At 38.9% G+C, this 11,345-nt stretch overlaps 1 protein-coding gene across 1 annotated transcript in view; it reads right to left on the reverse strand.

The window, feature by feature from the left end:
• PGRMC2 (progesterone receptor membrane component 2) overlaps nt 1-11,069 on the reverse strand; it is a 16,002-nt gene extending 4,933 nt beyond the window's left edge. The window contains exon 1 of the mRNA XM_007446261.1: nt 10,605-11,069. Coding sequence (XP_007446323.1) covers nt 10,605-11,022 — 418 coding nt within the window. The 5' untranslated portion in view covers nt 11,023-11,069. The remainder of the gene's footprint in view (nt 1-10,604) is intronic.
• Nucleotides 11,070-11,345: the final 276 nt, after the last annotated feature.

Genomic DNA, 11,345 nt, shown 5'->3' on the forward strand with positions numbered 1-11,345 from the left:
TTGGTGGTACGCAGGCCTCTCACTGTTGTGGCCTCTCCCGTTGCAGAGCACAGGCTCCGGACACGCAGGCTCAGCGGCCATGGCTCACGGGCCCAGCCGCTCCGCAGCATGTGGGATCCTCCCGGACCGGGGCACGAACCCGTGTCCCCTGCATTGGCAGGTGGACTCTCAACCACTGCGCCACCAGGAAAGCCCAATATATAGCCTCTTAATGCTAACTGGACCAATGCTTACAAACTTAAAACAGTGATTAGTCAAACACACAAAAGAAAAAATAAAATTGATCAAGGCTATAAAAAACTACAAATGTAAAATGAGAATTTCAACTTTTTGGAGAATTTGCTAGCAATTTCACTTTCCTCTCTTACAGTATTGCAAAGTGGAAGGGACAGTTTTTGCCCTCCCTATTTGGCAGACAAATAGAAACAGGCATTCAGTGCCTTGCCTAAAATTGCTGACAGAACTGGGAAGTAATATTTCCACTTTTCTGACTACCCCAAACACAGCACATCTTGAGAAAACACACAGAGGACCCACAAACCCAAAGATGGAGTGACAATCCTGAAAACTGAAGCATTTCACTAATCACAAAATTTCAGGGAAATGGCTATTTTAGAATACCTGTTAAATCAAAATGGAAGAGCATTAACAAAAAAAGCTTTTTTTTTTTTTTAGAAATCAACAGCTTTTCTTAGCATTGTGTTATAATATTTACCTCCCTGGCCTACAAAAGTCAATCTACTTCAGGATACTTCACAGTATCAACCTTAAAACATATCCAAATGGTAAACAGGAGAGAAGAAAAGATGATCACTGTAAAAAATAGGAGTCATAAAACCCTCCATCTTTGAGTGTATTAACGTATAACAGTGTATTCTTTAGTAAAATTGTCTGCCAACTTCCCTAAGAGGGAATGATCTTTTTTTGGTTTGGCTAACTTAGAGTGAACTTGAGTCAACAGTTAATAATCCAAGCCTAATTCTGGACAAAATGATGTTTTGTTAACTCTTGAAAAGAATGATTCAGTGATTAACATATTTTCCCACTCTTTGTATTGCTGTCCTCTCCACATGTTTCCAATTTCCCTCAAGAAGCATTTAACTTCTGAAAAGGTTTTTTTGAAAAGTTTTCTTTACTTTTTCCTGTAAGACCATAAAGAACGTAATATAAAGATTCATAACTAGAGTTGGAAAAGGATGAGTTGCTTAGAAGAAGGATGATTTGAGGTCCAGTTAAAGTATATTTCTCTGCATCCCTAACACAATCAGAACCATATCTAAGAAGTCAGTAATACCTCCCCTTTCCACTACCTTCTTACATAACAGACCTAAATGTTACTGATTCTAATACTTTGATAACTACTGTTGGCTATCCATAATACTATAATAGCAGAGAGCTACCCAAGGAAAGCAAATTTTAAATGGTATTAGGTCTTCAGTATGGTATAATTTACACACACACACACAGCTCTAGCTTATATAAATTAATCAGATTGTTTTGATTAAGGCTCATTTAGATATTAATATTTCAGTAATAACTAAGCGAATTATACTCTTGCTTTATCAAAGACTAAAATATAGTGCTGATACAAAACTAGATTTACAGTTTCAAGAAAATTCTTGCTACAAAAAATGCACTCAATTATTTAGCCAAGACAGATTCTCTTAAATGTACATATATAACAAATATCCTAGGACATCATTTTAATGATAAATCTTATTTCCACGGTATTGTTAAATACACTGAAATGACATTATACTAGTTAGAATTCAGATTTCATTAACAGTTTTAAGAGTTAATACCACTTATGATACAGATTTTTAAAGTTCAAAAATCAGTAAATCTACTAGTTATTGTATCCTGAAACTGCTTACTTTAATACAATCAAGTGACAATGGGGTGACATATTTTTGAAGGCAACAACATATGGTCACTGTAAAACAATGTTTTAAAGAATAATTTAATGAGCAAAAAATTCCAGGAGGAAGTAAATAAAATATCTAAAATATGTAACACATAATTTTGTGACTATTAAGGTGATTATGTATCTACATTAGTATTTATGAAGAGAAAATTCCAGAATGTTTTAGTTATTTCCATGGTATAAAAACCACAGCTCTCAGAGACAAACTTTAATTCATTGAAGTTTATAAAAAGCCCAGTTTTCTGGCATGTTCTGACAATAGTCTTCTGTGATTATTAAAGTAAGTTAAAAAAAAATCTAATAATACTTGGTATTGAGTAATTTATTCCAAATAAGGTTATAATGTGCCTAGGAACAAATGAAACTATATGTAAAAGTGACTAAATGAAATCCAACTAATAGATATTATTTTTTTATACTTAGTTCTAGGAACTCCCAGGACTTTTAGAGAGAAGGTAGCATGGTAAAACTGAAAGAATGCCTCTTAAGAAGTTAAGATACCTGGGTTTGAGGCCGCACCCTACATTTGACATTGGGCAAATTTTACATGCCTAAAATTGGAGGCCAAACCAGATAATCTCTTGACTACTGTAATTCTAAGAGGAACTGAAAACTCAACCTTGCTTCTAAAATTCAAACTAGGAGGCTCTCAGCAATACTGTGGGTTGAGCTAGTGGCCCTGGCCCCAGGGCTCAAGGCTGGGCTGGGGGCAGGGAAGACTCTGAAAAATTAAAACCCCAGGCCTGTGCCGTTTGTGGGAGTGGGGCCTGAGTTCACCTAGCCCAGGTAGAATGAGAACTCTAAGGTGAAAAAAATACAATAGCATGGATTTAAATATCTGTTGGAATTTAACAAACAGTAATGGTAATACAGCAAATATTGGGAAAAAGAAATTATTCTATAAATGATGTTGGGATAACTGAACAGCCCTCTGTAATAAAACAAAAACAAAAGTTGGATGCTTACTGCACTTCTTAAAACAAAATAAATTCCAAGTGGAAGTAACAAACTAAAACCATAAAAGTATTAAGAAACTACAGATTTTAAAAAATAATCTTTAAGTGCAAAAAAGCTTTAAGTATGATACAAAACCCAGCAGCAATAAAATAGTCATGATCGAAAAAATGTGGCAAAAAATATATGAATAGATAATTTGTAGGAAAGGAAACATAAATGACTCAAATTTTTGAGGATGTCCAACCTCACTGAGAAATGTAAATTAAAATAATATTGAAATACTATTTTAACTTCTCAGATTGACTAAGACCAAAAAGTTTAATATCACATTTTTGGCAAAAGGGTGAGAAACAGGCATTTTCATGTGAGTGTAAATTGGTCCAATGTGTCTGGAGGGCAATTCAGAAATAAGTACCCAAATTAAAAATGTCCATACCCTAAGACTCAGTAATTTTACGTCTAGGAATTTATTTGATAGATAATTATGATTTTACTCACGTTTAAAATGATACATGAATATTTAAAGCAGTACCATGTATTAACAAGAGATTGGAAACAAATGTTCATTAAAAGTGGACTACTGGGCTTCCCTGGTGGCGCAGTGGTTCAGAGTCCGCCTGCCGATGCAGGGGACACGGGTTTGTGCCCTGGTCCAGGAGGATCCTACATGCCGCACAGCGGCTGGGCCCGTGAGCCATGGCTGCTGAGCCTGCGCGTCCGGAGCCTGTGCTCTGCAGCGGGAGAGGCCACAGCAGTGAGAGGCCCGTGTACCGCAAAAAAAAAAAAAAAAAAGAAAAAAAGTGGACTATTATGATATATTCATATAATAGAACTTATGCACACATTCAAAAGAATTAAATGGTTCTCTTTAAACTGATATGAAAGGCTCTCAATATATTAAAATATTGTTAAAGGTTTGTATAGTATGCTACAATTAGTGCATGAGAGGGGTGTACATACCCACATGCTTTTACTTGCAGAGAACAGCTCTGGAACAAGACTTAGATACTCAGACTGGTTCCTCACTTCTAAGGAGGGGAACATGGTGGCTGGGTTGTGGGAAGGAGACTATCTTTTACTATATACCCTTTAAAATTTTTCTATCTTGAGCACGTATTACCTAACAAAAATTTTTTTTTTTCAGAAACTTCCATTAGGCCCTATTTTGAGGCATACCCCAAACCACTCCACAGCGAGACTTCCACAACCCAAGGCTCATGGAACATCACAGAAAATATTCAAGAAACAAAAAGACAGTAATTGCTGAATTTTGTAATAAAAGTTATAACTACATGAAGAAACAAACTACCATGGAGGAGTGAGCACACAGAACAGATATGAGAAATGGTATCCCAAGAATAAGATAACAGAAGCAGATTAAAGAGATATAGTATGTTTACTTAAAATTATTAAGAAATTAAGGGGACTTCCCTGGTGGTCCAGTGGTTAAGAATCCACATTCCAATGCAGGCGACCCTGGTTCGATCCCTGGTTGGGGAATTAAGATCCCACATGCCGTGGGGCAAATGAGCCCGCATGCTGCACTACTGAGCCTGCGCACCTCAACTATAAAGACTGTGTGCTGCAAACTACAGGGCCCACGTGCTCTGGAGCCTGTGCAACACAACTACAGAGCCCCGTGCACTGCAGCAACTGAGCCTGCGCTCTGGAGCCCACACGCCACAACGAAAGATCCTGCGTGCTGCAACTAAGACCCAACGCAGCCAAAAATAAAAAAAAAACAGAAAACAAAAAACCAAAACACCATTATTGAAGATATGAGTTAAACAGTTAACCCACAATTTTATATCCTACATCTATACTATTATTCCTGAGTGAGGGCAGATAGACACAGAATTTTTTTCTATCAATGAAAAAAGCTATAGGACGTACCTCACTAAAATGAAAACTGAACCCGGAACAAAAGAATGAGATGCAAGAAATGACAGTGAATAAAGAAAATGGTAACTATGTTGGTAAATTTAAATGAAGATCGACTATTAAAAAAAAATTTAATAATTTAACCAATTTGGGGGTAGAGTTTTAAAAACTGCAGTAAAACTAGAAGTCTAATAGTAATAACATAGAAAATGGAATGTGGGAGGGATTAGAGTTAATGCTTTCTAACCAGGGCCACAATATATGGCTGTGTACCATATAACTCCAGGGGACACCATTAACATTTGTATACATGGTAGTTTTGTATATTTAATATTAAGAAATATTCTGTCAAATGGCAGTGAAGTGTCTTAAATAGACAGTTCTTTCTAATTCATACAAAAATGTTTGGTTAACATTCTTATATTCTATAGCAAAAACTTAAGGAAAAGAATCTTATCACCAAAAGAATAGCAATAGAATGCATCCAAATCAGTAGGGGGATGTGAAACAGAAACAGACACACAGACATAGAGAACAGACTTGTGGCTGCCAAGGGGTGGGTGGAGTGGGGGAAGGATGGATTGGGAGTTTGGGGTGAGCAGATGCAAACTAGTATATAGACAATGGATAAACAAGGTCCTACTGTATAGCACAGGGAACTACATTCAATACCCTGTGATAAACCACAGTGGAAAAGAATATAAAAAAGAATGTATATGTATGTATAACTGAGACACTTTGCTGTATAGTACAAATTAATACAATACTGTAAATCAACTATACTTCAATAAAATAAATTTTTAAAAAATCAGTAAGGGAGAAAACGTGGAATAAAAAAATAAACTGATTAAGTTGTTAAAAGACAGTATTGATATTAAATTTAATGAAAAAATCCAGCTATGTTATTTATAAGGGAAAAAAACACAGATTGGTTAAAAGTAAAAGGATGGAAGCAGCAGCACTGAGGTAACACTAATCAAATGAAGCCTCAAGTCAAATCTGAAAATCAGTAAGGGTGATAAGGATGTTTCTTCCTCTGCCGATTAACACACTATCAGTTCTAGATCTAGTGCTTAGATAGCTTCAAAACATTGATATACCCAATCTTTGTAAGGCTGGCTCCTTCAGGTTTTTGCTTAGGTATCAATCCCCACTTTCTTGACAAACCAATATAAATAAGGTACCTTTCTTAACCATCTGATCTAAATAAAGTCCTTTGTTAACCTCTATTACATATCCTATTAATTTCTTTCACATCATATTTAATTACAGATTATAATCATGTATTGAATGCTTGTTTATCATCTGTCTTCCTCAACAGACCATAAACTCCATGAGGGTAGGGAGGCAAATGTTTTGAAGACTCAGAGAACTCTCATTTCTCAAAACATCTTATCTAGCCAACAATGTAATGAAATCCAGGCAATTCCTTCTTAGAGTTTAAAAGTGGAGATGAAATCCTATATTAAAGATCTTGAGACAAGATGCTGGCTCTAAGAGTACAGCAGTTATTTAGTGATGTCTGTCACAAGTACGTGGGGGAGGAGTGATCTATGTTACACTGTTGAAAGAACTATTATAAAAGAACTTGAATGGCTAACTCCAGATGTTACTAAATGTACTCCTTTCCTCCAACCTGAATAACATCTTCTGGTCTTATACATGCTTTAAGCTGTCCTATTATACTTTGTGTTAGTATTTAATACAAATACAATTCCCTCTTAGATTAAAAACACTGGAATGATGTTGAACTCAGAAGAGCCAAACAAGAAGGTACTGTAGAAATTACTAGTATAAATTTGAGCAGAGTATCAAAATTCATCAGAAGACTTAGCTGATCCCTTTATCTGATTGGCAGCTAATGAATAGTAGGTAATGAATGTGTATGGGCATTAGACCTAACACAGACCCAGTTGGCTTCAAAGCAAGAAGCTAGGATGAGAGCTGGGTAGTGTCAGTAGGACATTGATGAAGGAATAGGTTTGTCTATATGCCTAAACTGTTGCTTCAGCTGCAATTCTTCAAACTACAAATAAAATTCACATATTGAACATAAAGTTAAAAAAGGAGGAAAGACACATGAAAGGTAAATGTGCTCCTTTCCCCCACCTCCTAAATATTAGGCATCTCATGGGGTACTTCGTATATACTTCTTTCCTTTCCAGTGGATTTAAATGGTATGTTGGAGAAAATACAGCTTTGGTATATGTCAAAGAATACATGGAATAATGGGGGAAGCTATATATCTAAATATCAGAAATGCAGATAAACTATTAGAAAGGTCAATTGTATAATTTCTTGCCATTCTAAAGAATAAAAAACACTTTTAATTCCACTGCAGTAATATTACATCAAATTATTTAAAATTATACTATCTGTTGCAGTCTTCCTCATCTATTATGACTATGGAAACGTGAAATTATATTATGCTGTGATACAGTGGGAGGGGATAGCCTATGAAGCCTGTTTGACTGGGTTTGATTTCTAGCTTGGCTACTTACTAGATATGTGACTTGGGGCAAAATCTGAGTTTCAGTTTCCACGTTTGTAAAATGGGAACATTACTTATTTCCTACAGCTGTCTGAAAATTAAATGAGATAATAAGCCCCAAATGGAGTTTCCTACTCCTTCTACCCTGACCTCTAGAATCAATGCTGTTGAACAGAACTCAATGGGAAGACGGAAATGCTCTATAAAGTGCACTGTACAGTACGGTAGCCATGTGGGTACTGAGCACTTGAAATATGGCTAGTGTGACTGAGGAACTCAATTTTTAATTATATTTAATTTTAATTAATTTAAATTTAAAAAGCTACACGTGGCTTGTGGCTACCATATCAAACAGCACAACATAAAGCCATGAAGTGTGTTTCTTTGAGGCTTTAAATCCTTATGGAACTAGGAGAGGGTATAAAAATAACAGCAGTGAGATTCTCTTTAAGTTTATCCCAGAATGCAGTATACCTGAAATAGAATAGATAGGCTTTGTGGTCAAATATGTCTGGATTTGAATACCATGTCTGTGTGACCCAAGCCAATTTACCTCAAATTCCTAAACCTCAGGCTCCCTATCTGAAAGACAGAATACTCACTAATCTCATTGAAGCACTGTGGAAATGACAAATTAATGGATTTGATGTAGTAGCTGCTTAACAAATCTGGTTCCTTTCCTCCTCCCACATTCATTGTTTCTTACATGACCACTTTCCTCACATGCTGGCCAACTGCCTGAACTGTTACTAAATTTAATATTGACAAATGTAGTTAATGCCAACTGTTTGCCAATATGTGTTTACTCCACTAAATTAAACTGCCAATATTTAATTTTTTAAGAACACAAACTTTAAAAATGTATGGCTAAAAAGAAAAATATCTTCAACACAGAAAAAGCCTCACAAAACAATCTAACTCTAAAACCATTACTAAGAAATAGGAGTACATATTGGTTAGGCACAGAAACTAGGTTTTCTAGCTCCCTTAGCTCATTCTTTCAGCTACTAAGAGTCTCAGGTAAGGATTTTTACTTCTGAATTACTGTGCTACAAAACTGCTTAATTGATTTGAGGACGAAAATAAAAAATTAAAACCAAAACCGAACTTATGTCTGTTTCATAGCCAGAAATTTGGCTTCAAGACTTTTGGGAAGTGTTTTATCTTCTCTTAATGTGAAATGTATTCTAAGCCCCTAAGATGGTCTGGCTACCTTTAAGGTTCCTTTCAACAATAAAATATTCCAACTATTTCTATTAGGTTGTTAATTGATAACTACTTAGAATGAAATAACTGAATATCACTCTTAACCTGTTCATTAGGACCCGGAAATCAGTGGAAGCTAACCTAAAGCTGAGTCCTCTGTTCTTAGAGGAACCCCCTCACTGGCTCAAGCCACACAAAGGCTATCTACATTATAACTATGACTCAATTTTAAAATTTCTGTTGCAGAACATTTGCCACTGGATCCTGCCAAACTGTGTCTAAGGCTGTTTCTCCTAGCTATTTTCAGATAGTGGCAAGGCATAATGTGTGAGGACCGATATGCTTCTTTGTACTAATACTTTGGTTGCTTCACTGTCAGTTTAGATAGGGGTACAAAGGCAGAGTTTTTAGTTTGGTTAAGCTCTGTATTAAAAATCTAAACCTGTACACAATTTCTAATCATTGAACACACATACTGTGTAAATCCTTGACTAAAAAAAAAAAAAACTATTTAATTTGGTCTGTCCGTTTAAATATTGTACTTTGGCTCTATTGTCTTATCCCCCATGCTCATAAGTAAACAAAAAAAGTATTAACTATTTCAGCTGATATGAGTAGGCAGACATCTGGTTTTCATTTTTATATGAGAAGCAAGTACTTAATAAGCTATCTGTGACTTGGTTGGATTGAATGTACTATAAATATATACAAAAAATACAAGCCACTAAAAAATAAATAGTTCAACACGTAGAATCTCTAATTTCTTACCTCTAATTAACAACTAACCAAAGCACTTCTAAAATACCTTCCAGCCACTAAACACAGAAATCGTAAGTATATATTTGCAAGTGTCAATAAATCTCATGGACTAACAGATTAAAGAGGAAACCAACTTGTTTTTAGACTTGCCAACCCCCTTGACTTTAAGACCTGGATGTACTCTTTCGAATAACAGGTCACTCTAGGTCTCTAATTTTATTTACTTTTATTGTAGTCACTTTTTTAAAGCTCAGAATAACTACACAACCAGCATGTACAATGTTGCTCAGTTTTATGGTATGCCAACAGGTTCCATGAGTCTGAACTGAAGTTTATTAACATAATCTGAAATGTATGCTATAACTACATTGTAAAAGAAGGGTTTCTAAACCAAACACCCCACACACACAGTTCTCTGAAAGCAGTTTTAAAAATCTTTAACTTGCAGAACTGGTGCATGAATTTATATGTATGGGGGTATGAATTTATAGCTGTTTTAAGTTTTTGCTCCTCAGTGAAAACACAGTAAATCATAATCAACGTGTAGTTGAATACTTGCCTTCCTACTAAAAAAAAAAAAAAAAAAAAGATAAAAGAGAGAAACCGGACAGGCACGCCTGCTGGGTATATGAGCTCCACCCCCAAAACTCTGGGCGAAGACCCTTGCCAGTATTTATTAGGATCTGCATTCAGGTTTGCCTCATCCCACATATATTGTTAATCTTGGAAAGCATCTTCGTACCAAAGCCCGTTTAAAAAAAAAAAAAAAGAGTCGAGGTGTTGCTTATATGACAGGACTTTACAGAGGGCTGGGACTTGGAACTCCGTGTACCTAAATGTGGCCTTATGGGGAGTAGTAGAGGGAAAAGGAAGCTCAGTGGCGCGTGCACACATAGGCGCGCACACACACACACACACACACACACACACACACACACAGAGTCAAGAAAGAAAAGCTATGAATTACAGGGCCTAAAACTTTAGGTCCCTACTTTAGAAATCTTTCTTCTCTCCCGCTCCCAACGATCCCAGGAATCAGAAAGCTCAGGAAAGGCTGAGGGCCAGCGTGACTGCCGACAACTAAAAGAATTTTGAAAAATTCAGCACAAGAAAAGGCTGCGAGGAGAAATGGGATAGGAGAAAAATGAAAGATGAGAGCTGGCTCCTGGGGCGACAATGGGACCCCGACTTCGGGGGGGTAAACGCCGGAGGGGCCCGCGGCCGAGGCGTGTGGGGGGCGCGCCGTCTCAGGTGCGGGAGACAAGGCGCGGGGATCCAGATGTCGAGAAGGATGGCAAGCTAACCCTTTGCCCAGGGGCCTCCCCATCATAAGACGGTCGCGCTTGAGCTGCAGGGGGTCCTCCCCCTCCCCGTCCAACTCCTCACCGGGGCCGTAGAACTTGCTGCCTTTGGTCACGTCGAAGACTTTCCCATTGACCGCAAGCAGGATGCGCGGGGTGCGTGACCCGTCGTACTGGCGCAGCTGCTCCAAGCTGAAGTCCCGCTTCTTCATACGAGGCAGAGAGGCAGCGGGGCTCTCCTCGCCCGCCCCGGCCCCAGCCCCCAGCCCCCGCCGCCCCCAACGCACCCACAGCCGGTAGGCCCCCAGCAGCACCAGCGCCACCAGCGCCACGTTCAGCAGCATCTCCCCGCCCCGCGTCAGAAGGGCCAGCGCAGCAGCCGACCAGCCGCCCCCTTCTGCTGCCGCTCCCGCGCCGCTCGAGCTCTCGCTGCTACCGTCGCTGCTGCTTTCGCTGCCACTCCCCAGGGTGCCTAAATTCACGTCCCCATCACCCGCCGCCATCACTGCCCGCCAGCGCCTTCCTCTCCTCCCCGCCCCCTGCCCTCCCCAACCCCACGGTCGGCCCCGCCCATGTGGGGCCTCCCAGCCAATAGCGTGAGGATAGGGGCGGGGTCATGCCGGCTCCCGACTGGGTGTTAACGCGGTAACGTTGCCTTGGATCTCTCCCTCCCTCCTCCTCCCTCCTTTTGCAGGCCGCGCGCGCGTGCGACGCCCCGCCCACCTCGCCCCACACTTCCCTGCTCTCGTCCTTCGCCTCTAGTTGAAGTAGAAGAGGGGGGCGGGTCTGAAGAAAACACGGTGCGCCGGCCGCGCGCGCGCGGGCG

The sequence above is a fragment of the Lipotes vexillifer genome, unplaced genomic scaffold (genome assembly GCF_000442215.2).
Source record: "Lipotes vexillifer unplaced genomic scaffold, Lipotes_vexillifer_v1.1 scaffold159, whole genome shotgun sequence".
Lineage (NCBI taxonomy): Eukaryota > Metazoa > Chordata > Mammalia > Artiodactyla > Lipotidae > Lipotes > Lipotes vexillifer.